Below are 20932 nucleotides of genomic sequence, written 5' to 3'. Positions count from 1 at the left end.
TGTTATGTATCAATATTTTTTTACTTGATATTCCTTCTGCCACTATCCTAATCATTTTATTTCTGAAATAATTTACTACTTAAGTACTAATTCAGTAACATCCCTTGTTCAGGGTTACTTTTGGAAAAATATAATAGTCTGGGTTATTGATTTAAAATTTTAAAATTTTATTCGCAATCGGTTCAACAGTCTACTTTTACCTGTAGCTATTACACCCACTTCTACTGATTAATTCTCAAGTATACCTACTTATTTCCGCACCTAACTTCCCCAAAAAAGTTTTGATTAGGTAAGCATTTAAGTACTTATATCATTTTGATGTGGGTCAGTTAGAATATTAAGTAGGTACTTAAGTACTTATCTAGATTTCTGACGACCCCGAACTTTCTTTCTATGCAAAATCTCATCTGTCATAATAGGTAGGTTAAGAAGGTAGATAGTATTTACTCATTTAAAAAAATTGTTTTAAAACGTTACTACTGATTTAGATACGTACTTGCCGTGAATAGTCGGCTAGTCACGAATACAAATGTCTAAACAAGTTATTCGGGTGTGTTTCTTACTCATAATTTATAGTCATATTAATTCATCAAGTTATTCTGTTAATTATTCGCCAATACTCTTAATGAGATGTAACAAGCGTAGTCAATGCAAGTATCCAATAAGTGACATAGGTATTAGGTGTGTAATGTAGAAACCTAGATAATTATACTTTACTTGTACTACATTTTTACTTATCAGTTAAGTACCTTTGAGTTATGTTTTAAATTACTTACTAAGTTATACTTACCTACTTCCTTATTATTGTTATTATTAAGTGTAGCTATAAAGTAGGTTATGTAGATAGGTACCTGAAGCATAAATAATAATTTACCCACCAATATAAAGTTTATTAAAGGACCACACATCAAAATCATCGTAGTATAATAATGAACAAGGAAGTTCGTTAAGTGCCGAAAATCCTTTTATGCGTGCATCGTGTGTAGCTATAAAAACACGCGCTTTGATGACATAGGTATAAGTAACCTTGGCAAAATAAAAGAATTAATTAAATGTGGCAAGTGATGTAGGTGCCTACCCATACAGTTTATTACTTAACTTCTTCTTCTTCTTTTATTTAAACTGAGTAACCTACACAAGAATATTGAATTTCCACCACAAAGAAAGACCTAAATGTTTTTGTTCAACGTGAAATATTAAACTGCAAATGTAATCATCTACTTAATCAAGATCGGTCAAATGATATCCGTAAATAACAGCCGAGCTTTCGTAGAGACTGTCGCGAGATGATCGCGTAAACGTTAATTATTTTACAAAACGAGTTGAATGCACCAGTGCGCGCGTTGCGACCTTGTGGACGCGCGCACGCACGCCACGCCGCCATCCGGCGCGCGCCGATAACACCTCTCGCCGATCGGCCAGACACGCCACTCTCCGGTACTCACATTCGCATTTGCAACGGTTCCGTCACCAGTGTACACAGCAGAGAAGCTCTCGGGTGGAAAATTGAAGTGAAGCGGTGACATCTTGACGAACACTTAACAGCAAACATTAACACTGACACAAACACTGATGTCGAACTTAATACTATAATGAAAGTGAGACACAAGGCCGTCGACCGACAGCTTTCCGTTGATTCATTATTTTCGTAAATCAACGCCGCGAGCTCGGGTTGTGATTTTGTTGTGGTGACTGGGCGAGGCGAGAATGGAGGCGTGAACCCACTGACGCGTCGCGCGCCGGCGCCTTCCCAAACGCGGATTATCGCTCTTTACGCCGATAATGAGTAATGCAAACTTCCCATACATACAAATTGGTATTGGCCGCCGTGTGCGCCGATTGTACGCTATCGACACTGAACCTTATCGCGGAACCGACCGCGCCGCGACTGCTCCAGCGAGACGTGTATTTATTGTCAGTTTTAACATTGGAGACTGCGGGTACGCGTTCCTCCTTCCATTATGTTATATTACACATACCTACACAATGTTCAATAAATAAACAATTGACGTTGCTACAGATGGTATTAGGCATCTTGATCATGAAAACACAATGGACATTGTTATTTGTTATGATTTTTTAATTCGCGGTTCAACGTGAGCTCTTAATTTTATAGATAATAAATCTAATACAAAAAGTTTTAATAAAATAAGCTTGGAATATCAATAATGGTAATTACGTACTTATATGCACGAAGTTTACACTAATCATAGATCCAGGTACCGATCGCATCGAATCCGCGAATAAATGATAAATGAATGAAAATTTAAGAACCGGTATTCAAAAAAGATAACAGATCCTCAAGCTGACTCGAATATCATGAACCGGTTTGGGAAAGTCAGGCTTTCATAAGGGCGATGATGTTTACCTTACTCACATCGTTATAGGCAGGTGTGTCAGTCTAAACTCTAAATAGATGAAATAAAAAAATAACAGGTATAAAAATATTGCAGACTAGTGTCGTCTGTATCGAATTAGAACCATATTGGAATTATATTTATAAAATTATGTAAGAAAAAAGTTCAAATTCGTATTTTTATTTATTAAACTTTACAATTTTTTTTACATAGTAAATAAAACAGAATAAACGTATCACAACATATTATTTTTAGGTCCCGATGGCAACGTAGAGAGTGTCAGGATGCTTGCAGGACGGTGTGTGTGTAGGTGAGCAGCTGCAGGGCGCGCTGCTCGGCGGTGTGCGCGGTGTGCGCGGTGTGCGCGGTGTGCGTGGGGTGCGCGGGGTGCGCGGGGTGCGCGGGGCGCGCGGCGCGCCGCAGCCGCTGCAGCGCCGACTCCACGGCCGTCGGCACGCCCGCACTACGTAACGCCAGCTTAGCCTGCCCGACAATAAGAACACGTCATTCAGTTATTATATGCTCATACAGCAATGCCTTGCATTTATATTCATCATTATCCCTTGGAGATCATTATACTATTAATTATATTCACAAGAAAAAAAAAATCTGTTTGGCCTAAATAAAAAAAAAAATATTAAGTATATCTTTCAAGACATTACTATGTATAATTATTCTGACAGATATCACAGTGTATGTTTAAGAGTATTTACATCATTCCGTGCTGTGCAGAAGCCATGGAACAAAACATCTTTTCATAATATGTTTTATCAATCTTTGCATAAGGACTACAAAAAATGAATTTAATTAATCAACTAAAACAGTTTCTTTACCAATTAATATGTTCCGAGTTAAAACATTTGACTTAATATTTTTTTTATTCTCATTTTTCCTTCTGCTAATTAAGATTATAATATTTCTTTTATAATAATTAGTATCAGAAAGTATAATAAACATCGACGATCGAACTCAGACCATGTGTCACTACGTCAACGCAATTAATATCACCAAATATTGATAGCTACGAGTGCTGTGCATACATGGTTTTATAATGAATTTTACACTTGTCCTTGCCAGGTAGGTTTACAGTATTTTAATATTTGTATAAATTGAATATAATAAAATATCACTTAACCAAAAAAAAATCCGAGTATGCCAAAGTTAAACAAATAAAAATCAAAAAATATAACGTTAGGCCGATTTGAATGCGTCGTACCAAAGTGGACACATTTTATTATGCATGAAGAAAACCTTTATACATGTTTGTGTCGAAAGACTGCCGAGTTAACATGCCTTATGATTGTTAGCAGCCAACGCCCACACGGCGCGCGCGGCGCACACAACCTCCGCGGTGTCTCCCGCCAACAACGAGCCCGACAGAAACTCCAGCAGATCCGCTGTCGAACATAGAATCGAATTAAAAAAATATATAGTCATTAATGATTACTGAAGCTGTGTTGTTGAAAATATTATTACTTTTTAAATTCCAATTGAATCAGTTCGATGATAAAGGGGTACGAAGTCGACACAGCAGATACATAACTTCTCTCCAATTCATAACGTTAGTTTTTAATGATAGAAATTAAATAAACAAGTGAATCACCAGATGTTAATTAATTCATCATTCAAGGGCACCTACAAACATCTACAAGCATCTTAAGTTTATGTCGAGTTATAGGCAAATCAAAGAATATGAAGGGGCAAGTGTTGCATTAGGAGTTCCTAAAGCTATCAGCCGAGTTGCCACGGCACGTTGATTTTTCGTGACACAATGATACCACTCCGGAGGGTCTAATACAGTAGCTATAGAGGGGCCCTGTATCTTAATTTGTTGGGAGCCCCCTTCAGGGCAATGCGAAGGTTTTGGCGCCTGGTAACATTGACGTATATTCTACGGATCTAATAATTAATGATAAAAGCAAAACTAGCTATAGCATGTTTCTGTCAAGTACAATGAATGTGACGTTGTAGTTAAAAAAAATAAAAAGACTTCTGTTCGACAATTTAAAATTAATATTTTTTATTTGAATCCAACAATTCTACGTGTAAATTTTTATACAATGATACAAAGACGTAAGTAGGTGTGAAAAATATACTCATCGTTCGCATCTTGTTTATATAAAACGTAAACATATTATTATACGTACTGTGTTATGAATGCGGCGCGTGTTTTCGCATTATCGGGATTTGTCGGAATTCAAATAATAAAACATCAAACACTATTTTGATATTGAATTTAAACTAATTTTCTGGATTCTATCGCGGTTTTTTGTTTTTTATTTTTCTCCGAAACGTCGGGAGAAAAATAAAAAACAAAAAACCGCGATAGAATCCGGAAAACTAGTTTAATTTCAATGTCTAACATTCGCGTAAATATAAGAAATCACTATTTTGATATTGTTTTCTTTTCAAACATACTCGCTCATGTTTTTAATCCCCGAATGGGTAGGCAGTGGCGCAGCTGGTGCACCCACTTTCCGCCATGCGTATTCCATCCCATTACAGGACCGGGGGCGAGCCTATGGCCATATCGGGCACTAATTCCAGACTCCGGACTAAAACTGAGTAAAAAACCAGTATAACTTTGCCCGTCCCGGGAATCGATTTCGAGCAGTGCGCCCAAACCGTTATACAACTATGCCACCCAGACAGTCAAATAATGCAAATATAAGTTTGTTTGTATCTGATGTGCCAAGATTATTAAATGTTACAAATTTAAACATAACTATGGCTCAAGGCACCACCCGCGTAATAAATGTGACATTGGATCATGCACAGTATATTTGTTTTCAAGATAAAAATTATGTCTCCTTCCAGCCCATAAATATCTCTATGCATAAAATCGATCCAATCCGATGCTGTGTAAAAAAGATAAATGAAAATCACACTTTCGTATACATCAATTTAAACAAGGCCAATAAATTATACTTTAGGCAGAATTTCAATTTAATTATTGCAGCGGCTACAATGGATTTCTTTTTACAAAGACTGTTGCACAGTAGGTTATAAATTCATCTCAATAGCTAAACAGATTCACATGTATATTTATCAGTCTGTGAGATGTCTATAGTAATCCAAACCACGAGCTCGAAATTCTTCAATGGTGCAGATTATGTTACTGTTCACTTCACCATTGCTATTCAGCAATGGTGAAGTGAACAGCGAGTTTGAGAAAATAGCAAAAGTTTAGAAATGCTACTGCGAGGCACTGTCACATAGGCCTTCGATGCAATGGACCCTAAAGAAGATACATTATAACCTGACATCCTTGAGCCAGAAATCAGAGCTGCCATCAAACACGTAAAGAATGGAAAATCGCAGGCTCTGGTCCAATTCCAATAGAAACAATCAGAGCTAAGTTTAAGACGGCGTTCAAATTATTTTTCATACCAACTGCAAGAAGATATGGGTGTCAGGAAAATGGTCAATGAAATTGGCCCAGGCGATTTTCATTCCTGAGATAAAAAAAAGTTTAATCAGTCATAGCAGCATAAAATTGCTATATATTCGAAACGTACGACTGAACGCTTACTTGACAATCACGAAATCGTGCAAGAGCAAAATGAGTCTGTAAAGGGAACGGGAATCCGAAAACAGACTCTTATAGTTCGTCAAATTATCATGAAGGTGCAAGAATTCAATAGCCGACTGGCATATGCCCTATTCACTTCCCAAAAGTGTTTGACTCCGTGAAATAACGACCATTGTGGAAGACGCTTCTAGAAATGGGCATACCAAAATATCTTGTGCAACTGCTCTGGGGTCTACGGAGAAGGAACTGCTTTAATACAAACGGATTACCTTCTTTCAGATAGCTTTTATCTCAGAGCTGGTGTCCGCCGAAGATATATCATATCACCACTCCTATTTAACATCTGAGCTTGCGAAGCGAATGACTCTCGAGGACCGGACCGATGGCGTTGCGTTTAGTGGTTACAAATTCGCAAACGTACGCTATGCCCATAATACAACCTTATTTGCGAATAGTCCAAACCACATGGAAGAATTACTGCTCAAAATGGAACACATAGGTCTCCGAGTGACCGAGCTTAGAAGAATCGCCTCCGAGGCTATTGCCTCTTGCTATTGCTATAACCTACTGGATTCCCTCGGCTTATCCTATTGGCTAAGCCGGGATTCATCCGAGTACTCAGATTCTTCGAAGCAGACCTTGTAGTAGGTCACCAATGAGGAGGAGCAATAAAATTAAAACAACAGTGGAGGTCCTGTAAACGGACGTCTCCAGGTTGTCATCTAACAGAGACAGATTAAGACGGAACCTCTCTGTCAAGAGAGAAACGACGAAGAATAAGATAGATATGAGTTTCTTAATAATATTTAAATAATAATTAAAAATAATATGCTTCGATGGCGTAATTGTATTACCGTACGATAACGTTGCTAAGGTTTCGGGTTCGATCCCTGGATCAGGCAGTGATACTGGGATTTTCTATTCAGTATCAGCCCGGAATTTGTGTCCGATATCGTAATCGAAGCTCAAGTTCTATCACATTAAGGGACGGAATACACACAGTGGAAAATGGGCACCACCAAGTACGTTTCTGTCTACCCCTTTAGGGACAAAAGGCATCAGTGTGTGTTATCAGTAATACTACTAAGGTCCGAGCAAAGTACTCACGCGACTGTAAGAAAAGTGGCCGGTGATAATGCGCGGCGTGTGCCAGCGCCGGCATCAGCGCCGCCCGCAGCGCTCGAGGCGTGCCGGCCGCCGGCGGGCACAGCACGCTCAGCGCCGCGCCCGCGCCGTCCGCGTGCCGCGCCAGCGCTTCCAGCAGCCGCGCGCACTGCACGCCCGCCTCCGCGCACTCGCCCGACCCGCGACTACTGCGCGACCGCACGCACGCCTTGAACGTAGCGGCGATTACATCGCTCTGCATATCGTAAGAAACAATGTTAAAATATTTCAATTTCGTTTATTTATGAGTACATCTTAATTTCATATATGGTTATCCACATTTAGACGTTATCCTGAGCGATAACTGCACAGAATTATTTTTTAGACGTTGATGAGTAGGGTAGAATGACAAGAGGACACGGTGTAGTAATATTGAAATAGAGTAAAGAGATGTAATACTTTAATGATGATGGCGCGGCACTGGTGGTGCGGCGCGCAGTGTCGCAGCGCTCGGAGCGCGCGCGGCTGCAGCGGGCGCGGCGCGCGCACGGCCAGCGCGCACAGCGAGCCCGCCACGCTGCGGCCGCCCGCGCACACGCACAGCGCCGACCACGCTGCACATAACAGTACCACTATTCATTCATTGTACTACTTACCTGTAATTCACCAGTAACTTCATATTTTTGAGAAATTGCAACCTTTACCGAAGGTTTGAACTGTAATAAATTATTGATTGTGATAATTATAATTGACGACCGGTCAGAACCGGACTTATATAGTACTGAAGTATTACCTTAATCTGTGTCCATCAGTATGGAAACCTAATATTAAGTAATACGGCTGATGTACTAAAAAAAAATATCTATAAAAATCGTACTTACCTTTAGGGCAATCATTGGTGAAAGTGTAAAGAAGATGCACTAGCGTTGTCCGTAGCTGTTCTGTGAGCATGCACCAGGGCCACAGTCTTACCAAGGATACAGTTATACCGTCATCTGCGAAACTCTCCTTAGCGAGCGGACACTCCACCATCGAGCAATCGATTAGTGTCAGCGTCCAGTAGAGCGTGCGTAACACTGGATCCTAAATAAAAGGGTTAAAAATATATGTTTAAAGCAGTTATGTTAGTTATCCTATACCATAACTTAGGATAGTAGATAGAGCAGATCATAATCTCTATCAATATTATTATTTCTGTTACCATAGTAAGCGAGCAACGTTTTTTACCAACAAAAAATAATTTTATCGAAGTTTCCTTTAAAGACATCTTAACGTTGACTAATAATCTAAAAAATTATAAACAAGACTTTCTCAATCCCTTTCATATAATCGTATTAAATCTTTTCTTTATATGGATAAGTCTTCTTAGCTATGGTGATTTAGGCCAATATATAAATTCATTGACCTACTTAAGAGTCTTACAATGCCTATTAAAATTAATCGTTTATTTATTTTAATTAACTGTTTTTACAAGTAATCGAATTCTTTTTAATATGGGGTTAGCATACGCCTGAATCGGTCTTCGGAAGTTTCGTTAATTTTAGTGAGACTTTAAGGTCAAGTAGCCCACTTGCAGGCGAATCGAGTATAACTGCCCCAGTTAATGCGACTTAACAGTGGACAGCACCAGTTGATAATTTATATTCAACAGCACATATTTTTTACTGAAATATTTACATAATCAGCATCCCGTATGACGTCGTTGGGCTTCCCGTGCATGGCGAGGTGGTCGCGCACGGCTTGCAGCGCGGCCGAGAGCGTGCGCGGCAGGCGCCGGTGCCGCGCGTACAGCCGGCTGCGGCCGCTCGCCGACAGCACGCGGCACAGGCACGCGCTCACGCTCGTCCAGTTCCACTCTGGAAATAAATTCACATACCATCTGATATTTATATAGCTCATGCTATATAACATGAGTTTCGCACAATCAATGCCATTGCCGAAAACGAAATAGATCATCTCCAATTTTCAATCCCTGTTCGGATAGTGTAACTATTCATGAGCAGTGGCGATCATTTAGCAATCGATAACCTACTACATAACATGCCTACCTTCATCTACAAAAAAAAAACGAGAACGCAATCCTAATTTGGCAAAGTCATAAAATAAATAGCAAGATGAGATTTTTATTTTAAAGTAATATTATTATAATCTATCAAGTGCATATATAAAATCTATCTGTTATCATATTATTTCAATAAAGTAATCGAACTCCAATGACTTACAGATGTAGGCTAGATCAATATCCTGCAGATAATGTAAATTTTTATATTAAGTCGACATATAAAAACTTTCTAATTCATACGGCTTTGCGGGTAACCCTGTTGTTAAGATATAACAGGCAGATAACAGTTAGAATAACAACGACAAACAGATAAAGTTAAAAATAAGATAACTCATGTAGATAGCGATAAGATAAACTTAGTTCATTTCTGTACATCAGACAATGTATCGAACATAAACAAACTATTCAAACCATAACCTTTGTTATTATACGATTTATTATTATGCTTCACTCATAAATCATAATACTCTCTTTATAGAATTTCTTTACATCTTTCTTGTCATCGCCAAAACTGGTTGGTTCGCTAAACTGATTCCCATATCACGCTCACGATCATAGAGTGCGTGTCCCGCTAATATTATCTCTTGTAATCGATTGCCCCTTTTTAGGAATCATCATCATCATCATCAGCCGCAAGATATCCACTGCTGAACATGGGCCTTCCCCAAAGACTTCCAGATCGACCTATTGAAATCGGCCCGCATCTTTTTAGGAATACCATCGCACAATTCCGCATACTACATCGTAAATTAAATACCTTGACTGGCGAGATACTTCTTGATGTCTGACGTCCACTTATGGTACAGATTTATCAAGGCCTTGCATATTTCTTCCGCCATGTATTCCGGTTGACAATCGTGTTCGTCTCTTACATTGCTTCCAACGCTATTTACATACGATGATTTAACATTATCATAATATTGCACCCAGGATTCATCCTTTGTGCCGTCTACATGTTTCTTAGTCTTTGTCGATTGAGCTAACTGCGCTAAACAGTACAACGCCGCTTCCTGTAACTCTGAAAACAAAAGAAAATATTAGGTAAATAACGCTTTATCAATTTATATACATACACTTAAAGCTGTCTGTCAACTTGCTAGGCTTATACGATATGCGACAACTATCATATTGTGACGTTATCTAATTCTAAGGTATAAAAAGATGTGTAGGTAAATATCTTTACCGGATAATAAAAAAAAAATATGAATGATTATGAACACATTTACAAAGAAATACACACATTACTTCCTGGATGATCATTTTCATATGCATTATGGTTACTAACCGGAATATTATCGAATTAAACCAGTACAATTCGCCTACCTAAATATTTGCAAGGACTCAATTCCTTTTAAAATTATTGTAATTATTAATGACAATCACCAGTTTCATCAGTCACCAAGCATTGGCACAGCAGATGTAACAGTGATGGTGAAGATGACTCCTTCAGTTGTTGCCACACGCTGTCTGCCGCGGCGCTCTCCGGAAGTAACGAGCCCAGTAAGAGTAGCGCTTGTGTATACGCTTGTAAACTCTCTGCGTTCACTTGTCTGTCTGTAAATATTGTAAAATTAATATTATTTTTGTGGAAAGAAAAGTTGTTATTAATCATATATGGCCTATACTATATTCCGGCCCATTGCTGCTGGACTCCTCTACTATAGATAAAATTTGGGCTGTCGTCCACAACGATTATATATAAGTATAATAAGTTAGCAAGCATGACACATTTTATAATATATGGATATGGATAAATAGAAAGTTTACACGCTCTCTTAAACCAAACACGGCGGTGGATAAAACATGAAATATATTGTTTACGATAGCTAATAAGTGAATAACAATTATAAAAAAAAAGATTTGACATGAATTGTAACCAATATATTTAAAAAAAAAACATCAAGCATTGTTTATTAAATGCGGCGTCATAGCTCAAAATGTTACGTAACAACTGTTTTAGTACGGATTTTTAAAGTATTAAAGGTAAAATATTGTTTTTATCTATTAAATGCCATTTTTTTCTCGGAAAAGAATATTGTGAAATATATGTGCGGATTATATAATCTCGACTGCCGTGGCGGCGTTGTGGTGTGGCGTGCACGATACTACTGTCGCGCTAAGGTTTCCTATTCGAATCCCGGATCGGGAAAAATGATATTGGATTTTTCTGCACAGCATCAGCCCAGAGTCTAGAAACGTGTTCGATAAATGGTAATAAGCCGGGCCCATATGACATGGGACCTAACATAGCTAGCTAAATGTGCATGTTACACCCCTGCCTACCCCTGAAAAGACGTAATGGTATGAATGCAAATTGTACCTACGGATGACAGGTACAAACTTTGCACAATACGAGTGTTATTAAAATCTGTACACTAGTGCGTCAACAATCATAAATAAAACATAATAGGTAAGTTTCCAACTGCTGATATTATTCATAATATTTTATAAGCCATGGCATAGCTAGAATACCTCTATCTCCTTCGCACTCATCACGACACTTTTCGACTGTTAACTATAAGTTAAACAAAACAACGTGAAAAATACGTGTAATATTGTGACTGTTGTAACAAAATATTTAATTCAATTAATATTTGATAGTTATTACCATTTACACAAATCATAATAAATGAAAGCGGGGTATTCCACCCGCATGTATGTGATTGCGGGAATAATTATTGTATAAAATTATTTCCATTGTCAAGCAATCAATAAAGATAGACACTTAATTTAATAATTTATGTAACGGAAGTAAGGACCCTATATATGAATGAATTGTATGAATTGGTTAACAAACACCACAAAACAAAATTAAGAATCAATTTTTTGACCAATAAATACTTTTTTAGGGATTCAAATAAATCAATAGCTAGAACAATTTTAATAATTAAAAGAGAATTATAATGTTTACAGTTCAACAATTTTAATTTTGTAGAATTGTAAAATGTAGGTAGGTATTGTAACTTTGACTTTACGGATGACCAACACCTCAGTCCCCCCGTGCCCACAAGGCTGCAGTCTTCAAAACGTCGGAAGAAAATTGTAATATAAAAAAACACGATAAAAACCGTAAAATAGTTTTATTTAAAAGTCTAACATTCGCGTGAAGATAAGAAATTATGCAAACATTTTTAGGGATTATTTTCGTTAAATATTTTTGGTAATTAAAATCTAGCGGCACTCCAACAGACTTTAATGACAAGAAGGATCGACCGCGAATATTTTGTGAGAATTGTATATATAACAATTCTCACAAAATATTTCCTTTGGTGATCATGTTTCGAAAGAAAATTTTGTCATAGAAATTTCAGATTTGCATATTCTCACATTAGCGCCTTCTTTAGTTGCATATTGGTTTTGTATTGGTATTGAACAAAATTAAATTAATTATCACTAGGAAAACTAAATTGTTGTGTGAAAACCCAATAGACGTTTGAATACGCTTTAACAAGTATTAACAGACTAGTAACAAGTGTTAAGACACTTTGGGTAACGCACGGACGTAGCAAATGATAACTTGGGGAAATCCTTAAGTTTACTAAAGGTCAAATAAGAAATAATGTCACTAGCACAGTAGTACTTTTATTCTATTTTGTTCCGTATTGTCCAAAATACACAATACAAGGTGTTGCTCACGACTTCGCTCGCGTGAAAGACCTTTCCTGGAATTCAGTCGTACTGTGCATTTTCCAGAATAATCCAGCATAAGTATATTATGTTAAGCCAGAAAATAGTCCATTTGTGAGCCAAATTTGAAACGCGTCCGTTTAGCGGTTTCTGTGTTTGCTTTTAACGAATATGTAAACATTTACACAAATTTTCGCACATAATATACTTACAATGTAAACTAGTTATAACGACATATAATAGGTATAACGCCGAAGGGACCATCTAATCTGGTCGCTATACCCGACAGTCGTTATAAGTGATACTCTTTTTTTAATCTTACTGATATTATAAATGCGAACGTTTATGAAAATGTTTAAATGTTTGTTAGAGGTACAATGTTTTAAGGACTTTAATAGCGGAAAAGGCTATACACACAGACGAATCCGAGCAACACGTAGTACTAAAATAGACATTTGATTATTTGTGTGGACTAGCATGAACAAAATGGCAATAAATCGAATACAAGAGATTTTGTGAAAAAAAAACTATCGGCCCTCATCAGTCGTTAAGATATACAACATCTAAATATGATAAAGATCAGAAAAAATCAGAAATTTCATAGCTAACAATGAAATAAAACCTTCTTGTCATTACGGCTTCTTACATTACAATAAGGATCAAAATAATATTTTGGCTGTGTGATAAAATACGATTGATCATTATAATCGATAAATTCCGACAATATTGCTTTAACCAATTTGTCGCTTCGTCTGATGTCGTTATATAGAGTTCCGGACGGGACCTCACCATTTGATCGTTATAACCAGTAAATCGTCGCAATCGGTTTCTACTGTAATATTAGTAAGATAGTAAAACTAACGTGACATTCATGGCATTGCGAGAAGCGTATATTTCCGCTGATAAAAGAAGAGGAGGTTTTAAGTTAAGCTTAATTTTTTATTCTTGTTTGTTACACATATAGACATGCATTATATTATCTTTTCACATAGGAGCGTAATTTTGGCTACACCATTTTCGGTTGATATCTATACTATTACATAAAGCTAAAGAGTTTGTTTGTTTGAACGCGATAATCTCAGGTATTATAGGTTCGAATTGAAGAAATATTTCAGTGTTGAAAAGCTCATTTATCGGCCGAGGTTTATAACATCACGCTATGACAAATAGGAGCGGAGCATCATTTAAAAATTTGCAAAAACGGGGAAAATTTTATTCCTATTGAGAGCTTCCGGTGCGTGCGCTCAGTAAACGGTTAAAGTTGCTATCCCGGGAAAATATATATCGTGACTTTAATAACAGAAAACTTTATCCCGGAAAACTTTCTCAAGCGGGTGAAGCCGCAGGCAAAAGCTAGTAAACAAATAAAACATGAAACAAAAAATATGACATTAATTATAATAATATTTACATCCACGAGTGCAATAATATGAGTCTCATAAAAATACACCATTATGCGCTACAGGAAAACACATTTACGCTTGTATTAACAATATAAGATAAATAAGCAGTTTTTAAAGATAAAATCAATAAAGTTCTTTAGATACATAGTATAGAGGTATGCTAATGTCACATGTGACGTTTTATGACAGCGTTGCTTCTTCATAACATATCATCCTTCCACAATACTGTATCCATTACTGTATCCTACTCTGTTAAACGCTATGCCTGTGTAATTTAAATTTTTCAACTTATACACATCAAGATTCAAGTACTGTTTACGCACAGGTAACCCCAAAAAAAACAAATAGATAAAAAAAAAAGTCATTCGTAACAAAATAATCAATACTGCTTCATCAATTGAAGTGGACACTCGAAAACGCTGTATCATAGATAATATGGTTCCACATTTGATCATGTCCAGAACCTACACTATCATCTCTACATAACCAGCAACATACATAATAATATAAATAATACAAACAAATATTAATAAAACAAACATAATACAAACCTTCTGCAAACGGTTTCAACGTAACCACCAAGCTATGGAGACAATCTTTGGTGCTAGCGAGAGATGCGCGCACGCATTTGGCCGTCGTGGCCGCGAACAAGGCGCGGCACACACTCGCTCGCACGCTGTGCACTTCCTCCAACGTGCCTTTGGACCAAGACGCGCATCTGTGAACACGACGCACTGTTCTGAACGACCTAATCGTTACCATGCCTTTCATAATTGCCGGTAATAATGATAATTAAGCTTGCATGTTGTTATTTGTGTTCTTTGCGGTCATGCCTTACCGTAACGGGACGTCGGTATTGTAACAACATTACGTATGTAAATGCATTCTGTATGGATTGTGTTATGTTCGGACAATCACCTTATTAACTTTTTATGGAATTACGAGGGAACAAGGAAATATTTCAAGATATCCTGTAATTTCACAATGACCAAGCAGGTTATTTTTATTACCGAAATCAAAATGCTAAGAATATAATATCTAAGTTAATTAGCATTCTGGTTCATATATGGTAAAAGGATTATTGTTTCCGCCCGGATAGCGATCAACATACATAAGGTGTAAAACCCGCCGTAGTGGCCCATGTAAGTGTAACGCGTTTTGGGATCAGTCTGTGTACATCCAAACAAGCTGGCATACTATTGGTGTCGACTGACGAGAGTTAATAATCTCTCGTCATCCGGCGCTCTCTCTAGTACACACCGCGTACCACCAGGTGCAGTAGGGACATTTTGCTGTGTCCGTATTACTATTACTACCCTGTATACTGACAATAGGAATAACATGTTATATATAGTCTCGATACTACCTGAATAACAAGCGATAGAGTCCCCGTTGGTTCCAGTCGTCGAGCCGCGCGCGTGCGAAGGCGCTAACATTGTGCAGCGCGCGTGCCGCGGACGCGAGCAGCGCGGCCGTGGGCGGCGGCCGGCCGCGCGCCGCCGAACTAGACATCCGCACGTCGGCGCCCTTCTGCGCACGCACCTCCAGTTCCGCACGCCGCTCCAGCACCGACAAACATACGTTCGGCTCTATAAATAACATTACAATTTTATACGTACCTGTTTTCGGTAATTGAAACCGAGATTTTTTGTCATCACCTTTTTTTGTTAGTGTTTAACAGTGGCGCTGGCTTTATTTACGTTGTCGATTTTCAAATCATACTTACTTCCATCAGTAAATTCAAATGTATGTGAACAATTTTATAGGAATAAACTATCATTGCACCACAAAAATAGGCAATAAATCATTCTAGTCAAGCATTTTCTACAAACATCTTTTGAATAGTGTGATAATCTAATCTATAAGAGGTTACTTTCCGCCATTGATGGAATGCAATTGCGTATCTACAAACGATATCATAAACTTCACAAAATATTATCAATATATACTCACCGAATATTTCTTTATATTCCTTTATATTACAAAAGTCGACGAAAATATCCATACAGCATTCTAGAAAATTATTATCTTCTAACTGTTGTAGCATTTCGCATTGCATTACCTAGAAAAAAAATTAAAATTATGCTATATTTACCTTTTGTTTCCAATTGTAACTGCATAATGTTATCTAATGGAATCGTTCAATTAAAATATGATAATTATAAGTATTCATTTTTTTATCGATTATTGCGAAAATTATAAGTTCCCTATATCATTAGAAAAACGAATATGTGGAAGAAGTTTGAAATCAAAAACGACTTTACTGGTAACTAATAAAGTTTATCAATTATTAAACTAAAAATTCAAATACGGTGATATCGACTACTCTATAATTTTGAAAACAGACACATGAATCCAATTGCTGCTCTCTACACAATGGCTTCGACTCTAATGACTGGATCATAATTTGTAACCGCAGCTGAACTACACAGTTAAATCAAACTTAATTCAATCATCAGCATGAAGAGGTACAAAATTAATAATGATGTTAATTTTCATAATATATTAATTCCATTTGGGATATATCATTAATCTCATTCATTATAATTTACTTTACGAAAATATTTAATAAAATTTTTGTCGTTGCACGCAAAGATATAATTAAAATCCGCTAGTTTTTGCTACAGTATACTTTATCCAATTGCCATTATGCGGGACATTATAATTTATATGGAGTTCTATAATGGCTATCATCAATTACATAAATGACATCATAAATTATACGCATTAACAGATTGTTATCAATTTGAGAGACCACTTCACTATAACTCCATGCAGCAGTGTGCAGGCTATATAGAGTTCCGGTTTGAAGGACATTTAAGCGAAATTGTTAGGTATTATAAAACCCAATATCTTGTCTCAAGGTGTCGATTACAGCTAATTCAAGATCTTATTCAGTTGACTGTCGTTTTCCATGCTCTACATTTTACAAGATCGTCAGTGCCAAATGATTATTATTAAATTGAATCAAATCATGAATTTGATCTCTACGATTCTTTTAGCGAGAAAAACTTTGTCCTTATATAGTAACTACAGGAAAGTTCACGCATCAGGACATGACGAAATACAGCAACCCATTATATTTATACAAAATCCAACTTTTACATAACTAAGAATTCGAATAAGTTAATAGCACATATTTCGACACGTCCGATATGCCCTTTAAATCTTCTATCTAATATTCTTAAAACCGACAGTAACACCACTTAAAGCTTAATTAATAACATGGAAGCATCACTTTTACACGCGAATTCCTTACACAATGTAGGTAACCGCTAAGATATGGTGTATTTGCGACATTTGTCACTCGAGAGTGTTAATTGTTAAATCTTATTTAGCACACGATTACTGTAAAACTATTGTCTTGTATAATCCTGGTTCCTTCGGCCGTAGCGTAAAGAAGCATCTTAATATGCCGAAATAATTTTATCGAATGCCATGGGATAGCCATCTATTGCCATTCGATACTTTATCATCAGGTGAAATGTTACTTTGCCGTGGCAGAATAAAAAAGGGACATTAATATAGATGAATCATTAATGGCGATGTACCTATAATGATTACAATACAAATGGTGTTAAGCGCGTCCTAAAAATACCGCTCATACTACTTCGAAACCACACAAAAAGTTACACTCTGAGCGTGATCGGGTTTTAAACGTGTCATGTTCAACTTCTACCTACAAAGTATCCGAACCATTAATACCTATATTTCTGTCATTTGCCTTATTTAAACGAATTCATCAACCAAATAAGTCAGTGGCAATTATTGTTAATCGATAAGTACGTGCGTATCAACACGACAATATCATACCAAACTAATGTGTTTACCTGCTAAAGTCGATCATCAAAAACGTAAACATCAGTCAATACTAAATGAGTAGCTAGGAGAATTTTTTGCCTTCACAGACAAAAAAAGTATATGAAATGCTAAAACAGAAGCAATGCAGAAAATATGTTAACTATAATATAGAAAAAATAATGACTTCTTGTATTGCAATATTTTAACTTGTTAATAGAACGCGCTATATTCTCTTCTTGATTACAATTAAACCAAAGTGGCCGTTTTAGTCCAGCCGCTTGGCGCAGGCGATGTAGGTTATCATAAATTCCGATCTCGAACATCCCACTGCGTGATGGCACGTTGAGGATTTATTTATTGTTTATAACGCATTGGTCACCGCTTCAATTACGTCAATTGATAACATGATAATATATATGTTAATCGTTACATTATGCAATTTAATAATAAATAATTTTCACCGATATATTATCTATCAGCCAAAAAACATGCACTAGACACCCGCTACTATGTAACAAAACATAATATCTCGGACAGAAATAGGTGGCGCACTGTTTACTCTCTATTTACTCTTCAGACACATAGTTTTGACTGAATTTGAGCTAGTTAAATCCCATAATACTTATAGAAGATTTATTAAAGAAAACGCACACAAACTATAAGTAAATTTATTACATTTTTCTTATAACAAACAATAGTCTCATCAATTCATTCGTTAAACACTTCAACACACATTTTTAAGTAACACTAATAACAATACAATGAATACTGCGAAGTCAGATTGCAGCGCAATAAATACTCACTTGGCCCCACATCGATGCCATTTTTATAACTTTGCACTGAGTCCTATTTTTACTACCCATTCATTCTAATATTGCCGTTAGATTTGTCGCCACTTAGACCCGGAGCGTCCAAGTCACGTAAAATCGTCATCACAATCACGAACGTTTAGAGCGTAATACATAATCATTAACTAACGTCTAACATGCATCCCATTTATCCTACTTCAAAACTGGCCAACTACAGAGATCTACAAATGAAGTGAACTTCACCCCAATATCCTATTAATTCACTGTACGAATGTGAGTCCTGGACATAAATAAAAACATCGAGTGTATTATTTTGCTTGGTTTGCCTCTACAAATACTACACTATCACGAATGGAACGCCCACATCTCATTATACTACCATTACGTTAATGAAAGTGTGTTTTGTTCGTTTGTAGAGTTAATAACGGTTCGTACTCTATTACAAATATTGTTAAGTAAACATATGCAATACTGTGATCACTAAGAACATCAAACATAAAAAACCCTCACTAATACTAAATACACGAGATATATGAAACGTGAAAACATTCGAAGTCCACATTACACTGTTTCATTCAAAGCGATATCAATATAATTTCTACATGGCCTAAAAACGGAACATTTGTTATAATAACTCGATAACAGTATCCGGAAGCATGTGTCATCGAGAAGAAAGTCCAATAAACTATAATTGTCATATACATTCACTTAATTAAAACTATATATTATTTTGTACACAATAATTCATAAGTACAATCATGTTAAAGCTACATACAATTAATAGTAACAAATGGATATCTATTATAAATTAATTAAAGCTTGTTGTGTTTTCGTTTAAGTGTTTAAATTTAAGCCATATGCCGCCTTTGTTTTTGAGCATGACGCTGCGCGGGTCGTAGTGGATGGTGGGAGTGGTCCGCGCGCACGGCTCCACCTCGAAGGTGGTGAGCACGGCGGACAGCCCCGCCGCCACCGTCAGCTGAGCAAACCGCGCTCCTGGAGTTCACAAAGTATCGTTACTGAATACTCTAAACTGCACCAAGTAATCAACATTCATTATATAAACGTTGATGAGTAACTACTTCCTACAACTCGTAAAATATAAAAAGTAATGTACCTATTCTAGAAACACTTTTGTGATGATAGCTAAACAGAACTATTATAATACGTTGAATAATGATCGTATGCATACCTTGACGGCATCGTGCGATGTTTTGTCTTTTAAATGAATCAAATGTGTTTATTAATTTTTCGATTCATCGTTGAACAATGAAAGAATGGAAAAACAATGAACTGGTCACTAATGTGTGTTATAATAATAGTAATCTTAGCATACGACCTCGCTGCAAAACTGTAATGTGATTCAAAGTGGCTCGTTACCGAGCAAAACACTTTAGTAAATACAAACTTTTTGCCAAACATTTAATCGTTTATGTCTATATCTACTTTAGTTCAGGCAAGGAACTTTTCATTTTAAACATAAAACTATAGTAAATTCAGAAAATGTCACTAATTAATCAAAAATAGCAACTAACCTGGGCAACTTCTCGGACCATCGCCGAAAGCCATGAACCCGGGAGGATTTGAATCTTCCTTGAATCGTTCTGGATCAAACTTATCCGGATTTGGGAAGTTTTGTGGGTCCCTTTGAATACAATATAGTGGTACGAGGATAGGATCCTTGAGCCTCACATCTAGATCTGTGCCCAATAGGGTACAAGGAGAGGTGCAGAGCCTTGTTGTGAGCGGCGTCGGTGGGTGCAATCGCAAAGTTTCCAGAACAACTTGGGTAACCAATCGCATTGCACATACTGCTTCGTAATTTAATCCACCGTATCTTCCGATACATTCAGATATCTCCTTTCTTAAATTATCTTGAATGTCTTTGTCTTTTGCCAGTTCATATAAACAAAATGACAACGTTGTAGCCGATGACTCCAAACCGGCTAGCATAAATATAAATGAATTAGAAGTGATTAACGCATCAGTCATAGGAAAACTAGATTCAGTTTTTTGTACATTTAACATTAGCTGAAGAAAGTCATGTCGTTGTACACCAGAAGAGCGCCTCTCCTCTAGTACTTGCTTTATTATGGTAGTGAAGAAGGTTTCTACATCCTGAGAATAAGATTTGAGATTCAAGAACTTGAACAAACGCGGGAAGAAAGTGCGACAGTATCGTTTTAAAATTGTTACCCGATCGATTTTGAACATTTTTTGAGACATCTTCAGAAATG

The 20932-nt window shown here is 36.8% G+C and overlaps 2 protein-coding genes across 2 annotated transcripts in view; both read right to left on the bottom strand.

The window, feature by feature from the left end:
- The window catches only part of LOC115453779 (inositol-trisphosphate 3-kinase homolog), an 89045-nt gene extending 87165 nt beyond the window's left edge, over positions 1 to 1880 (bottom strand). Inside the window, exon 1 of the mRNA XM_030182504.2 lies at positions 1446 to 1880. The gene's annotated coding sequence lies outside the window, so the exon portion shown is untranslated. The remainder of the gene's footprint in view (positions 1 to 1445) is intronic.
- Positions 1881 to 2527: 647 nt separating this feature from the next.
- On the bottom strand, positions 2528 to 20932 carry LOC115453769 (the record flags this gene model as incomplete). Its single annotated transcript, XM_037439587.1, is given in 13 exon segments — positions 2528 to 2840; positions 3651 to 3754; positions 6997 to 7249; positions 7453 to 7607; positions 7875 to 8076; positions 8671 to 8849; positions 9813 to 10073; positions 10439 to 10609; positions 14637 to 14803; positions 15452 to 15674; positions 16039 to 16147; positions 19579 to 19691; positions 20231 to 20932. Coding segments are annotated over 13 exon segments (2843 nt in total), but the record flags the coding sequence as incomplete, so codon positions are not given.

Source organism: Manduca sexta, chromosome 17 (assembly GCF_014839805.1).
Source record: "Manduca sexta isolate Smith_Timp_Sample1 chromosome 17, JHU_Msex_v1.0, whole genome shotgun sequence".
NCBI lineage: Eukaryota > Metazoa > Arthropoda > Insecta > Lepidoptera > Sphingidae > Manduca > Manduca sexta.
This window is presented reverse-complemented; position numbering and strand designations above follow the sequence as displayed.